The following is an 18,294-nucleotide window of genomic DNA, read 5'->3' on the forward strand; positions in this document are numbered from 1 at the left end:
TATCATTTGTTTTCTTTTACAGTTAGCGCTTTTTTTGTTTTTTCAACAGAAGCTTTTTTTTGTTTTTTCAACAGAAGCTTTTAATTTTTATGAAATTTATCATTTTTTTTCTTTTACAGTTAGCACTTAAGAAACCACTATCTTACACAAGGATACAAAGATTTTCCCCTAAGTTTTCTTCTAGAATTTAGGTCTGCAACCCTTTTCAAATTAATCTTTGTGTATCATTGTGAAATAAGGAGTAAGGTTCATTTTTTTTTTTTTTTGCCTATGGCTAGCAAATTTTTTCATCACCTGAAACAAGACTTTCCTTTTCCCACTGAAATCCTTAGGCACCTTAGTGGGAAATCAGTTGGCTCTATGTGTGTGAGTGTCCTGGACTTCTGTTCCATTTCTATTCATATGCCATTACCACACTGTCTTTATTACTGTATTTTATAATAATTCTTGACATCAACTTTCTTTATTTTAAAAATTGTTTGGCTATTCTATGTCCTCTACAATCCTGTACAAATGTTAGAAACACCATGCAAACTTCTACAAAGAAAGCCTGTAGATATTAATTGGGACTGTGTTGAATTTATAGATCAGTTTGGAGAGAACTCACATTTTAACAACCAAAGTCTTCATGAACACATTATATCTCTCCATTTATTTAGGTCTTCTTCAATTTCACCCAGCAAGATTTTGTAGTTTTCAATATACAGGTTTTACAAATGTTCTGTTAAATTTATCCCTAATTACTGTAAATATTTTTCTTCTTAATTTAAATTTCCAAATGCCTGTTGTTAGTATATAGATTTTTGTATATTGACTTTGTATCCTACATACTTGCTAAACTCAACTATTAATTCCAGCAACTTTTTTGTAGATTCCTTGGATTTGGATTCCTTGGATTTGGATTTTCTACATAGACAATCATGTCATCTACCAATTAAGACACTTTACTTCTTCCTTTCTAATCTATATGTCCTTTATTTATTTTTCTTGTCTTATTGCCTTGCTAGGCCCTTCAGTGCAATGCTGAATAAAAGTGGTAACAGTGGACATCCTTGTTCCTGATCTTAGGGAGAAAGTATTCAGTCTTTATGATGGTTTATCTGTAGATGCCTTTTAGCAGGCTGGGAAAGTTACCTCCTAATTCCTAGAAGAGTTGTTATCATAAACAGTTGTTGAATTTTGTCAAATCTAGTAATTTGTTAGTATTAACTGATAACTTCCACGATTATGGACAAAGAGAATCAGAGATGGAAGGGGAATTCAGGATCAGCTAGTTCAATCACCTAATTTACCTATGAAGAAACAGAGGTGCAGAGAGGTGAAATGACATGCTCAAAGTCACAGCTAGGAAAGAAGCAGAACTAGATCTAAAGCTTAAACCTCTAGACGCCTAGACCTGCCTAGACCCTCTAGATGCCTTAAACTCTGGTAAAAATTAGCTAAAGCAACATCTAAAAGTTGAGATGGAATAAAACACAGAGATAAGAGCTTCTTTGCAGTTTCTGAGAAGGAGCAAAGGGCAATGATGGGCTTTAACTCAGGCTCTAGGTCTAGCTCAAGCGGTAATCTCTACTGCTAAATATCAGGGTGGGGAGGGTGGTCAAACAGCCAGAACTCATTAATCATTTGGTGCTAACACAGTTATTCTTTATGAAAATATAAGAAAATAGGGACTCCTTGAAGATTTTCAAAGACTACATCAATTTGGTAGCCCTGCTTTATCAAGCTGATAAGCCTAGCTTTGAAATTTTGGTGAGTTTTTGAAAACTATTTGAATTATTTTTATTAAGGGGCTGTGGTTTTAAGTTAAACAAATCCCCAAAGAGTCTCAAGACAACAGGATAAAAGAAAGCAACCCTCATGGAAGAAAACCGACCTGGGAGGTGAGGGTGATGCTTGGCTGCGACTGTAGGAGGTTGGCTTGGCTTTGCTGAGGTAGTTGTGTTAAAAGATTTTGCGCTTGCAGGAGACCTGTAAAACACAAACATGTTATGTCAAACATTAAAGATTACCTTGAACAAATGGCAAAAGAAAAAATGAGAAAGTGAAGTGAAAATTTCCAACTGATCCCCAGATAGTCTTACTGGTCTTAAAACTCTTAATGTCTTATTTGCCTAAAATTCAGTCTTGTTAAATACAATTTGGGCAAGAAGATATGGAACAAACTAAAACTGGTAGATGTCTTTAGCGTAACCTCTCTGATTGGCCAGTTCTTTATTTTACCAAGGAATGGATGAAAGTGAAGAAGCATTCTAAATGGAAGCAGCTTGAAACTCCAAAAAAAAAAAAAAAAAAAAAAAAAACTCAACTTCTTAACCCAGAAGCCATTAGAAACAGCTAGTATATGCTGGGACAGAGAACCATCTAGTTCATTAAAGGTGCAGGCTATCCTATCCATTGAAAGTGGAATAGGTTATTTATACAACAAAAGATTTTGGAATGAATGATCAAGAAGAAAAAAGGCTAAAAAACAGAAATAATGAGGAATCAATAGAGATGCACTAATGTTCCTTGAGTTGAAGCCTTGATACTCTGATACTGTCTATACTGATTCCATTACAAACATGATTGAACTTTATACAGCAGTAACACAACAATATTCAGCACTAAAAGGCCTTGAAGATGTTTTTTATAATTCACAAAATTTGCACAGTTTCTAACATGACACCCTCTCCTTCTTAAACTTTAAAAGAAAACAAGTGATTGTTAGAAGCGTATACTTACAATGCTCAGCCCATTCTTTGAACACATTCCCATGAAAAACTATCAAAACATAAAAGCAATTTATCCAATGTATGTTCAGCATGTTGAAGGATTTAATTTAGAATTTTGGCCAAACCCATGGTCCTCCTTACTGATTAAACAGATGAAAGGCAGTGAAGGATGACCTTCAATAATTAGGTATGCATGACAAAAAAAATATTTTTCTCAACATGAATACTGAGCTTAAAGTTAAATAAAATTTAATAAAAACACTGTTCTAATGGACAGCTTCTGGGCCAAAATGACAGTAGTCAGCATGTATCTCACACAAGTGGACAGCCTTGGTGTACCGTACCACTAATAAGCTCTAAGGAGGCGCTCACCCTGCTGGCCCTGGGGCGTCTGTGAGATGATAAACTGCGCTGGTTGCAGGTTGGTGGTTGGATGTACCAACACAAACTGTTGCAGGTTGAGATTCTGCTGCTGAAGTTGTTGCAGTTGTTGCAGATCCTAAAAAATTAGGATTAAAACATGGATTGGAGACTCTGAAATAAAAGCTTGCTTAATCTTAAGGTTCCCAGATGATGAATTCTGCCATCCAAATAAAGAAGAGTTAATATTTGACATTCTTATAAATTCCCAACAAGGATATGCTCTGGGTGCATTCACAAAGCATGTGAAGAAACCTGGAGCTGCTACAAGGACTTGTTATTTCTGTGGGCATATATTGTGTCATGACTTATGCTGTATCTGATTTTCAATAGTTATTTAAAATTCCCTCAGAACAAATGCTTATGGTTGTGTTTTTAACATGTAGAGACCAATATGGGTTTTTCTCTCAAGTGAGAAAAGAATAGGTTGAGTTTTTAAGTGTTTGATTAGAGTTTTCTCTTGTTAAGCAAAAATTGAGAGTGCAACATCTGAACTTGCATCAATAAATTAAAAGATTTATAATGATTCATGAAATGTGGCACCAGCCTATCTAACTCAACTGAGAAATCAGTGTAAAAATTTAAAAAAAAATAGCTATCCATATAAAAATCTGATCTACAACATATTAAACTTGCTTATATTGGCCTAGTATTTTATAATTTTCAACATACTTTCATGTATATTATCTTATTAGAATAATGTCAACATAGAGTCTCACAGCTTAGGCACTAAAAACATTTATTTGGTGATGAAAAAAATGGCCAAAATAAAAACATGATCTTGATAAAGATTGTATATAACAGTCATAAAGATTAGCCTGACATCTACCTGTACACTTTTAGTTAACTGGTTCTTTTTTAATGTTTAGTCAAACTCTAGCTACAATTTAAGTCTATTTCTGAGCCTTCTCTGGGGGGATAAAGATAATTATCTGCACTAGACTCATAATAACTCTTCATACATTTCACTGATATGACTACTTATACTTTTTTCCTCTCCTTGAGATAAAGGATTTCATTTACCTTTTTTCCTCCTTGGTAGAACTGTCTATGCCTCTTAAATAAATTTTTATTATCTCTGGATACTTTGCCCTAGAATGCGAAAATTAAAGCCAAACAACACTCTAATGCAATTCTGCACAGAGCTAATCACTCTAGCAGAAAGATGACGTGCAGTTTCTCTCACACATGGGTGGCAACATTCACTGCAGAGCACATGAAAGAACCCATGCCTGCTGTAATTAGTTAATTAAAATAAATACAGTAATCCCCTGCTTCAGAAATATGCCAGCCAATTATTCAAGAATTGTCACTTAATATAAACAGTCAGTTATTCAAATAATCAGTTATGTGTTTATAATATCAACTCAAATAAGCAAACAAATGTATTATTTCTAGTTCAGTGGTAAAGAAGGCTACACCACTTACCTCACACTAACAATCAGAAAGTAAGCTTAATACCAAAGAAAACCTGCCATTTTATTCCTCCCTTCCTGCCCCAGCTATGAGAGTTACTCACTCACCTGTGCGATCTGGATGGGCTGAGACAGGGGGATCTGAGTCATGGGCGTGGCGGCGGAGGCTGAGATGGTGGCCCCAGCAGCACTGTGCTGTTGGCTGGCGGAATGCTGTTGCACTGCAGCAGCCAGCAGCTGTGCCTGTGCCTGTGCCTGCTGTAGTAATAACTGTTGCTGGGCTGGCGTCAAAGTCAGCTAAACAAAATCAGGACAAACAGTCGGAAAGGGTTGAAGGAGACTGGCCTCTAATGCAAGGCCACTGTTTTGAAGTAAGCAACTCAAGTGGTATTAAACCTTAGCTACCCAACTTCACATGGTTAGCATGAGGCTAAAATAAAATGTTCATTAGCCATCAAGCTACCAGGACTAGCAGACCATTTAAATTAAAATGGTGGTCCTCACTCTGGACTTAATCATTCAAGCTTGTCCAAGGCCCTAGGGTTCAGGCAAAAAAGTAATTAACTAGTAAGCAAGAAAAAAAAGAATCAATGCTGACAGGATATGAAAAGAAATTTACACCCAACAGAACAGCAAGTGATTAGTCAGATGAATGAGGAACAAGGATGCTGGATCTGACCAGGAAAGAACTGATAAGGCCCAGCTGCTTCCCATTAGCATGAATCCCTGCCATATTCCATCATTTCATTATGTCCTAAGATATGACTAAAGAATATGAGGTCCATTTGTTTCTTTTCCAAGTCCCTACAGCCTCCTCCCCAACAGCCTTTTCTGTTATTGAAAGCACTGGGTCTCTGCAACTTTACATCCTCTTTCCAACACATTATCTCTGTGAAACAGGTGGTGACAGCCGCTCTCTTTACATGCAAATGAATCCTAATGCCCAAGTTTAATAGAAGCTCCAGCCATTCTGAACCTGGAATCCCAAGTGTCTCCAACTATTGTAAATACTAGTCACTCAAAACAAAACCCAAAGAAAACAGGAAATGTATTTGAAGATTTAAACTTGCTTTCATAGTGCAACTTATTTCAAACACACTTAAAGTGATAAGTATGTTCTACCTTCTTTTTGGTGACATGTTCTGATCAAACCAAGAAGGAATATTCTGAAGCGCATGTACAGTCACTTAATGGCACAATCCTCTTTCAAAAAGGGTCTGATACAGTTTGTGCATTAGAGATATAAGAATCAAAATCAAATCATTCAAAAACCCAATACGCTTCGAGATACACATTTATAAATATTTTATATAACATGTAAACATATATTAATCTCTACTGATGGGATTTCATAAACAAGTTTGCAACAGTTCTTAAAAGAGCCTTCCACCACTGCCAAAACAAACTTAATTGAAATGAAGGAAATAAAAAATTTTGTGGGTTGACATGATGTGAATCGAATAACAAATAACTTACCATTCCTCTCGACCCCCCCAAAAAGATAACTTAATAGACAAATTGTCAACATTGGAAAAATATTTTTAATGATGTCTCAGAGCGAAGACAGCTCAAAAGTTAAAAGCTTAATATATTTGCACAGGCCAATTTACTATCGATAAAAACAGATGACATTTATTGAATGCTACTACATGCCAAGCACTGTTCTATGAGTTTTATGTATGTTATTACTCTTAATCTTTAAAACAATACTGTTAGATAAGTATTATTAACATCTTCATTTAACTGAAGGAAAACTGAGGCACAGAGAGATGAAGTAATTAGCCAATACAGTAAACTACAGAGCCAGGATATGAGATCAGAAGTTTCATTTTAGAACGCTATATGGTAACTTAAAATGTTTTTCTTTTGTAGGTACTAATCCATTACTCTGCAGTGATGTTATAACTCCAAACTGACAACTACAATTTCATCACTGTAACTGTCTCAACCATGGGATCGTGACGCCACTGCATGATGAAGCAACGGTTGAAACGTGAATTTTAAAAAGTCCTTAGTTTACCCAGAGCATATCTGCAATAGTAAGAAAAAATACCCTGAACACTCGTGACAAAGATAGTTCCTTTCTCAGAGCTGCTTACGGTGCAGGAAGTTCCTTTAAAGACATAACAGTGCCAGGCATAGCCGTGTTACTACGGTCTGCTACAGCCAACAGTTCTAATCAGATATTGACCAATGGCAGTTGTTTTTTTTTTTTGAAAGATTTTTTTGGATGTGGACCATTTTTTTAAAGTCTTTATTGAATTTGTTACAATATTGCTTCTGTTTTATGTTTTGGTTTTTTGGCAGTGAGGCATGTGGGACCTTAGCTCCCTGACCAGGGATCAAATCCACACCCCCTGCACTGGAAGGCAAAGTCTCAACCACTGGACTGTCAGGGAAGTCCCCCAATGGCAGTTGTGACACAGAGAAAGTTTGTAACAAATTTCTCAGTGAAAACTTACCCCAGTTATCTGTCCTCCAGCCAGCATGAGCTGGGTCTGGGGAATGGCTGCCTGCACTGAAGGCTGCTGGGAAGGCTGGCTTGGCTGCTGTGAATCCCCCGATTCTTCATTAGATTTAGACTAAGGTGGGGGGGGGGAATAAAAGATTTAAAATAGTTGATTTTAAAACAATGTACTCACAATTCCATGTTTTAAGAATTATTTACAATACAGACTTATCTAATCATGAGTTTTCTGATTTCACTCTTTTCCTTTCTTCTAAACCTTTGTATTTTCCTAATTTTACGTATTAAGTTTTCAGACTTTTTGTTCCAATATCAGCAAAGCTGCAACTATAATTTTTAAGAAGAAAAAATAATTTGGTCCTCCATGAGTCAAGAGAATTTTTCACAAACCCAAATCCTCAACTCTGGAAGTAAGGAGTAAGTGAAGAATACAATTTCAACCTATGTTTACATTAGACAGACCCTCCATTCCAACATTTTGACATGTCTTTGGTGGTCAGTCTAAAACTTCCTTATATACCATCTTATAAACTGATTACTTGACCCACAGAACTTTTCGTCTAATATTTTGAAAAACTATAAATTTAGCATCCCCCATCAAGTAACACACAAACTTAGAGAGAAAATGCTGCAGTCAAGAGGGAAAGAGAACATACTCCTGGAAAGGGGCACTGAGAGAAAATTTTATGGTAATTAAAACTGGTTATGCAGAGCATGAAAATTCTGCATAGATTTGCATATTTCCCACCACCTGTTTTGGGGACTGCAGCAAGGCTAATTAACATAAAGGCTCTGATTAATTCTGCCAGTCATTGAGAGATAATTACAGTGCAAGACTGTAAACATTCCGCACTGGAGATTCAGCCTGTTTGCCAACATCTCTCTAAGGGATGAAAGTTTACCATGGAAACCAAGGCAATTTTCCGCCTCCTCTCTCTCAGAAAGGAAGGTCACATTATCTCCTTTTCTTTTCTCTTCTTGTCTCCATGTGTTACTAGGTCCATACTCTACTCGGTTTCATGGAATGCTCAACCCAAGGTCTTTAGTCATTAGCAACACTGAAATCAACCTTCCAGAATACTGTTTTTTCCTCTTGACTGTTAGTTACCTAAGCACTATAATGAAAGGAAGCAGCAGGTTGACTGAAATATTATGGAGTCATGCATAATACTTGAACTTTGCACGTTTTACCATATGGTTCATAGAAACAAAGCACCCAGATTTAAGTGTTGTCTTCAAAATTTTGACTGTATGAAGCCCATTAATGTTTATAAATATGTTTAATTGCAATCCTCAAACTCACAACATTTTAGAGCAGAGAGGACCTCTGGCGATCTTCTAAATTTCCCCACTTAAATACATGCAGTTGCCCCTTGGCATCCACAGAGGATTAGTCCCAGGACCCCCCATGGACACCAAAATCTGTGGATGCTAAAGTCCCTCACAGTCAGCCAGCCCTCTGTACCAGCAGATGTGGAACCTGGGGATAGGGAGTGCCAACTGTATAAGAAAAAAATGCGCCCCAGGAGGTTAAGTGACTTGCCAAAGTTCAAACAGCTAGTTAGTGGCAGAATGAGAATTCAAACCTAGGACCTCTGTCTTTCATTCCAGTGCTCTTTCCTATACTATAGTGTTTTCCTAAGATATGAAAAATGATAAATAAAAATACATTTGGAAACAAAAGGACATTTAAGGTATTCTTTTGCTTTGTGTTTAGGCATGTGTTATGGCTGTACAACTGAGAAACATTTTTACCGAACTTACATATAAAACTTTAAAAGTAGACTTTTCTTGTTCACCTTTGGACATTCACAGTGGAATAATATAAAATGGATTTTCATTAATGGCAACTATTATCATTATTTAAATCTTTATGAGATTCAGTAAGAAAAAAAGTAATAATTCTAAGTATTTTCATTATAAAATTATTATATACTCATTACAGAAAATTAGAAAAATATGGTAAAAATGAATAGAAAAATTGATCCATAATCCCATGTCCCAGCTTACCTGTACATTTAAAGACTGAGCAGCAGCCTGTAAACTTGTTCCAGCGAGCTGGACCTATTAAGTAAAGAAATCGGGGAAGTTCTAGTCTAATACTGTTGACATCCATCATTAGAGGTGGTCATCAACAAGCCTCTACAATTGTACGTTTTACTGAGTTAGAACCAAGCGTTATTTACAGTGTATTCCTTCCCAAAGTATATAACCTGATCTAACTGTGATGAAACATCAGACAAATCCAAATTGAGCAACATTGTACAAAATAACTGGATTGTTATATAAACTAGGATAGAATAAATGGAAACCAACCCTAGAATGGCAGCAGTGGGAATTAGAAGTAGGAAACATGAACAGTATTTCAAGGTGCTACATAGGATCGTGGCAACTGACTGGATATAGATGAAGAAAAAAAAAGTCATGTATTATTCCAGGTTCAAATTTGGAAGACTCAGAAAATGGTAGTGTCATTAACATGAAGATAAGAATTCCATTTTGGATTTATCACACAGCATCAAGATTTCCTGAACTTAAATATAAGTGTTGGTATGGAGATCAGTATAGAGTTCAGAGCTAACTAAAATTAACTGAGTGCGGTGTCCTTTATTTAAACTGAAAGTCCTGTGAGTTGAAATAAGAACTCTCCCCCCAAATAAAAAACAAAAAAGAGAGAGAAAAGAGAAAAAAGCACCTAAAACAGAACAAAATCCAGAGGTTTCTGGAGAACACACTTTAGACATAGTGTAACCAAGGGAGAACTATATGAAAAGATAGTATGTTTAAGATCAAAGGCTAAGAAGTCAGTCAAAGAGCCAGAGGAAAGAGTTTCAGGTACAAAGATTTAAAGGAGATAAAGTTTCTTTGTAATTTTATTTAAATCATGATGTTTCTGGGTAAAAGTCTGTTGAGGAACAAGATATTTACAAGTCTTAAAGTATCTCCTCATTATTTACTAATTATGAGGAAGAAAGTTACCTTTACAGTAGACAAATCTGAGACTCTACCTTAATCAAATGATCAAATTCAGTATCACAATAATGGGACAAGTTGACATATATATAAACACACAAAATGTATGTGTACAAACACACACAGATTAAGAATATACGGTAATAAAGTAACAATTAGTGATGCCAGATGAAGAGCTTTTGGTTGAAAATTGTTCTACGGTTATAACTTTTCGATAGATTTGAAAGTTTTCAAAATAGAAAGTTGAAAATAAAAAGTGAGAGCATCCCTTTACAACTCCATTTAGCTAGCTCCCAACAACCTTTAAAACTTGGCTCAAAAATCATCCTCTCTACGATAATGTCTTAGACTACACAGGATGAGTTAATCATTTCTTCCTCTGTATTCCCATATATTTTACCATTCATTCATTCATTTGTTCAACAAATGGTTATTGAATATCTACTATTTTATGTCCATATGTGCTTTTCATTGAACCTCTACCACTAATACCATCAGGCACTATCATCACTAAAGTCACTACCACCAACACTGCTGACCAACACAATTTGAACACTAAATTGGTTCTAGGGTTTATCTGAGGTAAAGATCACCAAGTTACACAAAGTATTGCTCTAATAAGTCATAAATAAATTTATCATAAATAAATCTTGATTTATGTTAATATAAATCAAGGGGTTGAGACACTCTGATAATCTATCTCCCAAATGTTTTCATTGTTTTATTTACTTTCCATTTTCAACCAGTTCCCACATCCCAAAACTCTTGGGGAGTCAATGTTTGTTTTTATATTCTCTTTCCCTATACCTTAAAGCTAAAATGTGGATGAACAGAATCCACAGCCTGTTTTAGACTTGGGAGAAATTCATGTAACATAAGGGTAATAAAGTTGAACCCCAAACCAGGGGGTTCACAGTCAAGCAAAGGCTCTGAGTAGCCCAAATCAAAATGGTTTGAAACTGTTTTAAAGAAGGGCTATGAGCTGTGAGCTCAGAGCCTTACATAGCAGGTCTCAGGCAATGGGAGCTACATCATTTTGGATGACTTTGTCATTTACTGCCTTCAGTCAGCCACCACAGACCACACTCACAAAAACAGTAACCCAGTTGTCATAAATATATTCTGTTTGTAACAAGGAACTCTTTTGTTCACACAGCTGTGGGGTCAATAGCTATACAGTCAACTAATCTATAGGATTCCATACTAACCATTCAGAATGACATGATTAGATGCTGATAGCACCAGGCTTTAATCAACTTAAACAGTCCCACATTCTGAAATCGCTTCCCCAGGCCCTAGCATTCCATGCCTCCGTTTTTTACTCTCACATACGGTTGAGCAGAACATTCTACCTGATGGAGATGTCCAAGGAAAGCCTGGGCCTGGGCTGTTGAGATTGCTCCTCCAACAGGCACAGGCTGCTTCTGAAAGTCCAGACCATTGGTTTGTGTGCCTAGAAAGCAAGCAAAATAATATAACTATTAAAAATACAAAAACTGAAATAAGCACCAGACTTTTCTTAAAGAGGTGCATTTATCAAGCACCTATTTTGTATAAGCATTTTTCTAAGTACCTCCAAGGAGGAAAAGAGATTCAAAAGAACAAGGAAATACAAATACAGTAAAATGATTTTTCTTCTAAAGGTAGTACTGTAGGACAAGTACATGAACACAGATAAAGCTTAAGAAACAGAAACAAAATTATAAATAATGAATTACAATCATAAGATTGTGTTAGTTCAGAAGGGAAAGCAGTGACTGGAGAGCAAGTGGGGTCAGAACAAGCATGAAACCTAAGGTGGCTTGAAGAAGAGATTATCATTATTATACTGTCGTGAAGACTGGTAGAGACAGAGTTCTAAGGGGGGTACCAAGGCTCTCTTCTAGTCTCTCCCTTCTCAGTACTTGGCTTGGACAGAAGAAATTCACAGGTGACTTTGCCAAGACCGAGATGAATTTACTCTTAACTTAAAATGCCTTAATAAATGACAATCTGACAGTAAAAGCAATCATTTACAAGATAAACAAAATGGTTTTACTAATTTCTTCAATCCCAAAGTATAGATTGTGGCGTGCATCTAATTAGCAAGGGCTCTGCTATCATTATAATTTTCTAAATGTTATGCCAGTGCCTTTAACCACACATGCTGCAATCTAATGTTAGAATAGGACTAATCTATGGAAAGACATACCACCCTAATACCCAGAAATATTTTCTAAGTGATATAATACATTGTTTTAAAATTACTATATCCAGCTCTTACTTAGAAATAACCAGAATACTTTGTACGGAATAAAATATAACAGACTATGGAAACCTGCAAGAATCATTGAGTCATGTGAACATGGTACTGAGCTTCCATTTCCTACCACTGCAACACCTCATCTTCTCATCCTCACCCCTGTGTGTACACATAGAGCAGACCAGTTAAAAGAGTACAAGTTAGAAACCTCAGGCAGTATTTCTAAAAGGGTGCTAACTGCTGCCATTATATATCCTAGCTAACTGCTAGCAAATGTATCACTTTAATAGAATAATTAGGTAGATCACATGACTCACAGAGCTATTTAAGGTTTCTTTGAGATAATTATTAAAAAAGTGTACATATATTTCACCTCCTTGAAAAATCCCATAGTGATTGTTCTCTTATGGTTTTTCCTAAAATTTCTCATAGATAGGAAATATAGAACTACTTAGACACATACAACTAATGGAATTAAAAGAGTACATGCTTGTGTCAAGTAGTGAGAAACTAGTATGAAATAAAATTTAAGGTAACTAGGGTCACTTCGATAAGCCACATAGAGAAGTTTCACTATTCTAAAGTTGCACATTTTGTCATTAGCTGCTGTCTCTATCTTGATGCAAGAAATCATTACTTAAACATCAGGATTTTAAGATTGTGCATCATTAGAGAAACATGCTCAAGATACATTAAATAAATCAACAACGCTAAAAGAAGATTTTGAAAAACAGAGACAAGCACTTAGAGATTAACATATCACCAAATGAAGATGTCTTCCAGAACCAAATATTTCACTCTCATGGAGACCATAAAAATTCCACACACTGGTTCCATTTTCAAGTTCTCATAAAAATGATAACAAGCTTCTTGTAAATCACAAAGAACTATATAATGCAAGACTGTCTCATTTCTGGTATCCCTGCTACATAGCCTACTCCAGTGTCCTACAAGTAACACTATTTAAGTGCCCTGGCTCAGCCTCTTGGGGTTGGGGAGGGGTGGCATAAAGGTATGGTATCCAAAGCATGGTTTGGTGAAAAAAGTACTTAGACAACAACTCAGATAAGCAGAGGTCTAAGGCAGGTATTTTTAAAAAAACTAAGGTGCTGAGGCTCCACTGGGAGGTGAGAGGTAGAAGAAAGTAGACATTACATAAAAATCATTCTTGTAGAACATAACGACATAATCTGGGCTAAAGAAAGGAGAGGGGAACAGATACACACACACATGCACCCTAATCAGACTTGAGTATGAAGACAGTATGGAGAGACAGGGATGCTGGGAGCCAAAACCAAATGCGAGCCTGAGAAAACAGCAACATCCAAAGGAGCAACCAGGGAAATTAAAAGGTTGGGGGAGAGGGTGAATTACATAAGAAGTTTAACATAAGATATAGTATAGAGTTTGAGAAACCCTAATAAAACATCTAAGAAAGGTGCTCCAGAGGAATTTAGAAATGACAGAGGCCAGAGCTGAAGAGTTTATAAGGTTGTCTCTAGAACAGTATTACTGAGGTAAACTTCACAGATCTTGTATACAACACCTCCTTGGTGAAGAAACAGAGATTAAGGGATATTAAATCAATTGCTCAAGATGTCATAGCTAGTTAGTGGAAGAGGTAAGACAAGGAATGGGTCCCTGATTGTACCTAAATTCACTCACAGATAAGTGGTAGTTGATATTAGGAAAGTAAAAATGTCTATTAATTAAGAATGGATATATGTATAGATCTTCCTTAACTAACGATGGGGTTACATTCTGATAAACCCTTCCTAAATTGAAAATATCATGAGTCAAAAATGCATTTAACACACCTAACCTACAGAACATCATAGCTTAGCCTGACCCACCTTAAATGTGCTCAGAACACTTAATGTTGACTATCTCATGTAACTTACTGAATAATGTACTGAAAGTGAAAAACGAATGGCTGCATAGGTGCAGCATGGTTGTAAGTATATTGGCTGTTTCCCCTCCTGATCATGTGGCTGACTGGGAGCTGTGGCTGCTGCTGCCGCCCAGCATCTAGCCCAGGAAAAGATCAAAATTCAAGATTCGAAGTATGGTTTCTACTGAGTGCATATGGTTTTTGCACCATCATAAAGTTGAAAAATCCTAAGTTCGAATCATGGTAGACTGGAGACCACATATAGAGAAAAGAAGGTTAAAGATAAGAGGGCACCTACATTGGAGATGTAAAGACAAAGAGTCAGAGGAAGCAGTTAGAAAAGTAGGAAACAACCCCCTCAAGACCAGTGTGCCTCAGGAGCCAGAGAAGACAGAGTTGCAAGGACAGGGTAGTTTAGTACTATGATCAAATGGTAAAAGATTAGGATTAAGTACTGAGAAAAAAGAAAGAAATTAATCTAAAGAGAACAGAAGAAAGGCATTAATAAAGGTAAGACTAAAAATTAATGAAATAGGGGGAAAAACACATAACAGAAACATCACTTCGGTTCTTTCAAAAGAATCATATAACTTACAAACATCTGGTAAGTTAAAATAAAATAAAAGAGAAGGAGCAAATAATTTAAGGATAACAGAAAGGGCACAATCAAAAAATGTCACAGAAACCAAAAAAGATATTGTGAACCAATAAAATTAAAACTTAGAAACAGATAACTCTCTAGAAACTATAACTTATCAAGATTGACTCAAGAAGGAAAAAAAAAAAAAAAAGCCAAAGAGTCCCACAGCATTTGAAGAAACTGAATTAGTAGATAAAAATCACCCCAAAAAGAAAATGAAAAGCCCAGACAATTTTACTCTGCTTGCTTCCAAAAATCCAAGGAAAAAATAATTCCAATCCTATATACCTTTTCCAGAATGGGGTTAAAAAAAAGGAAACACTTCCAAACAATTTATGAGGCCAGCATAACCTTGATACCAAAACCTGACAAAGATAAGTATGAAAAAGAAAAAAGAAAAAGCGAAAAACAAGCCAGCTGTACTCATTAAATATATGGAAATATCCTAAATAATAATAACAAAAATAATCTAGTAAGAGAAAATATTGTGACTAAGATGCATTTATTCCAAGAATGCAAGATTGGTTTGGGGTTAAAAGAAATTCACATAATATGATTACCTACATTCACTGAAGGGGGAAAATCATACAATCATCTCAAAGGATGCAGAAAAATGCTTACATAAAATTCAATATCCACTTATGATAAAAATTCTAGGTGTAGGAACAGAAAGAAGCTTCTCTAACTTGACAAAGAGAACATTAAACACACTCCCTTTAAGATTAAGAACAAGATAAGGGTGTTAGCTATTGGAAGGCTTAGCCAGCAAAATAAGGCAAAAAAACAGGTAAGTTGGGAAAAAGAAATAAAACTTTCTTCTTAGATAATCTGATTATGAATATAGAATATCCTAAGGAATATAACAATTTATTATCAGAATAAGACAGTTTAATAAGGTTGCAACACACAAAATCTATTTAAAAATTGCCTTTGTGGGCTTCCCTGGTGGCGCAGTGGTTGAGAGTCTGCCTGCCGATGCAGGGGACACGGGTTCGTGCCCCGGTCAGGGAAGATCCCACATGCCGCGGAGCGGCTGGTCCTGTGAGCCATGGCCGCTGAGCCTGCGTGTCCGGAGCCTGTGCTCCACAACGGGAGAGGCCACAACAGTGAGAGACCCATGTACCGAAAAAAAAAAAAAAAAAAAAATTGCCTTTGTTATACACCAAATGAAAAAAATTTAAACAATTTTATTTATAGCACTTAGAAAATATAAAGTCCTGGGAATAAATCTCTCAAACTACAGCAAGTCCTATAAGCAGAAAATTATAAAACTTTATTTTAAAATAATAAAGAAGAGATAAATAAAGGCTCACTTATTGAAAGACAACATTGTAAAGAAATCAGTTCTTCCCAGATTCATCTATGGATTCAAAGCAATTTCATATCAAAATCTCAACAAGTTATTTTCTTTCTTCTTTTCTTTCATTCTCTTTCTCGGAGCGGCGTGTGTATAATTGACAGGCTGAATCTAAAATTTAAATAGAAAGGCAAAGAGCCAACATGTTCTATAAAACAAAAAGTAGAGGGACTTGCACTATCAAGATAACAAGACTCATCACAAGGCTATAATAATTAGAAGAGTGTGATATCAGTGCAGGGATAAACAAACAGATCAGAAAAGAGAGTCTGGAAACAAAGCACATATCTTTGGACACTTGAAACGTGACAGAGGTGGTACTGCAACTCAGTGAGGAAAGGATGCAGTTTTCAATAAATGGATAACTAGGTATCAGTTTGGGGAAAAAATGAAATTATTATAGATCAATGCATACCACACCAAAAATAAATAAATAAATAAAAATTAAAAGAAAAAGGACATTTCAGGAGGATTAAAACCTAAGTGTGAAGTGCAAAACTATTACATTTTTAGAAGACAATGTAAGAGACTGTCATTATAACCTTGTTAAAGGGGAGGATTTCTTTACATGACCGCAAACTTGAAAAGACATAAATTTAACTACTTACAAGCTTTGTTCATTAAAGGACTATGTAAAATTAATGAAAAAGAGAAAATATTTGCAATACATACAAACAACAAAGGTTTAGTATCAGAACAAAGAACTCCTATGAATCCATTAAAAAGAAACCCAATAGAAAAATAAAACAGGAAAAAGAAATGAATAAGAATTTCACGAAAGAAGAAACATAAATGGCCCACAAACGCAAGAAAGGCTATTCAACATCCTTGGAAACTAGGGAAATACAATAAAATCCCAATGAGATAGCATTTTACACCCACTAGATTGGCTAAAACTACAAAGTTGGTTAATAGCAAGTTTTGGCGAGACTGAAATTCTCGTCTGTTGTTGGTACCAGTATAAATCAGTACTAACGCTTTGGAAAACTGGTTGTGGCTGGCAGTACTGAATAACGCTGGAAAAAGTTCGGCAACTACACTATTAAGTAAATACTCTAGAGACTTTTTCACACATATGCATCAAGAGATAAGTACAAAATTATTTATAGCAGTAATGTTTATAACAGCAAAAGTCTAAAAACAATGAAAATGTCCATCAGTAATAGAATGGATAGAAAAACTGTGATACATTCATATAATGGGATTATATATCCAGTGAAAATGAATTATAGATATACGTACCAACTTGGATGAATCCCCAAAACATCATGTTGAACAAAAGAAACCAGTCATAGAATATATATAGTATGATTCAACTTACAAAATGGAAACAGGTAAATCTAAGTAATATATTATTTGAGGATAATAAATACATAGATGAAAAAAATGGAAAGAAAAGCAATGTGATCATTAACACTAAATTCAGGATGATGGTAACCTCTGTGGTAGAAGCATATGATCAGAGTGGACCTACAGTGGCCTTCTGGGACATGGTAACTGTTTTGTGGCCAGAGTGGTAGACACATAAGTGCTTAAACCATATGTCCATGTTTACATACAGGTTTTTACAATTACTGCTTTTATATTAAAACAGTAAAAGAAAAACATCAACAATGACCAAAGAGTTGCAAAAAGTTTTGGGGTCACATCCAGATAGCAAGAAGCAAAGAAAAAAGCAGATGGTAATGAAGTCAAGGTGCTAAGTTGGGCTCATTTATTCCAGTAAGTCTAGCAGTGGTGGGAGCGAGAGAGGATGGTAGTCCAAAGGGGTAGACAGGGTGGAAGGAAAGGTTTATAGACAGATGAAACCTGAGTCTATTGAAAGATTGAGAGGAAAGATTCTATAGGAAGAGATACACTGAATATGTTAAGAACAAAAAGGGGCAGGAACCTGAAGGATATGAGAAGAGACCGAATTAAGAGGGAAATGTAGAGGATTATAATAATGGAGAAGAAGAAGAAGGATATTTCTTTCTTTCGTTTTTTTTTTTTTGGCCACACCACGTGGCTTGTGGGATCTTAGTTCCTCAACCAGGGATTGAACCCGGGCCCCCGGCAGTGGAAGCGTGGGGTCCTAACCACTGTAAAGCCAGGGAATTCCTGATATTTCTTTCTTAGACGCAAAAGAAAAGGAGGAGGTGATGAAAACAGAAAAAATGTAAAGTGATGAGGAGG

General features: G+C 35.9%; 1 protein-coding gene across 10 annotated transcripts in view; it reads right to left on the minus strand.

Moving 5' to 3' along the window:
* POU2F1 (POU class 2 homeobox 1) overlaps positions 1 to 18,294 on the minus strand; it is a 186,334-nt gene that overhangs the window by 48,712 nt on the left and 119,328 nt on the right. For all 10 annotated transcript variants that reach the window (XR_003794286.1, XR_003794287.1, XM_029227159.1 and 7 more), the window contains exons 3-8: positions 11,342 to 11,442; positions 9,027 to 9,080; positions 7,012 to 7,131; positions 4,658 to 4,846; positions 3,087 to 3,213; positions 1,877 to 1,971 (exon numbers count right to left, since the gene is read on the minus strand). Coding sequence is in view for 8 of the 10 variants with exons in the window: in XM_029227159.1 (XP_029082992.1) it covers positions 1,877 to 1,971; positions 3,087 to 3,213; positions 4,658 to 4,846; positions 7,012 to 7,131; positions 9,027 to 9,080; positions 11,342 to 11,442 (686 nt within the window). In the remaining 2 variants the exon portion in view is untranslated. The remainder of the gene's footprint in view (positions 1 to 1,876; positions 1,972 to 3,086; positions 3,214 to 4,657; positions 4,847 to 7,011; positions 7,132 to 9,026; positions 9,081 to 11,341; positions 11,443 to 18,294) is intronic.

Source organism: Monodon monoceros, unplaced genomic scaffold (genome assembly GCF_005190385.1).
Source record: "Monodon monoceros isolate NGI ecotype Baffin Bay Population unplaced genomic scaffold, NGI_Narwhal_1 Super_Scaffold_18, whole genome shotgun sequence".
Lineage (NCBI taxonomy): Eukaryota > Metazoa > Chordata > Mammalia > Artiodactyla > Monodontidae > Monodon > Monodon monoceros.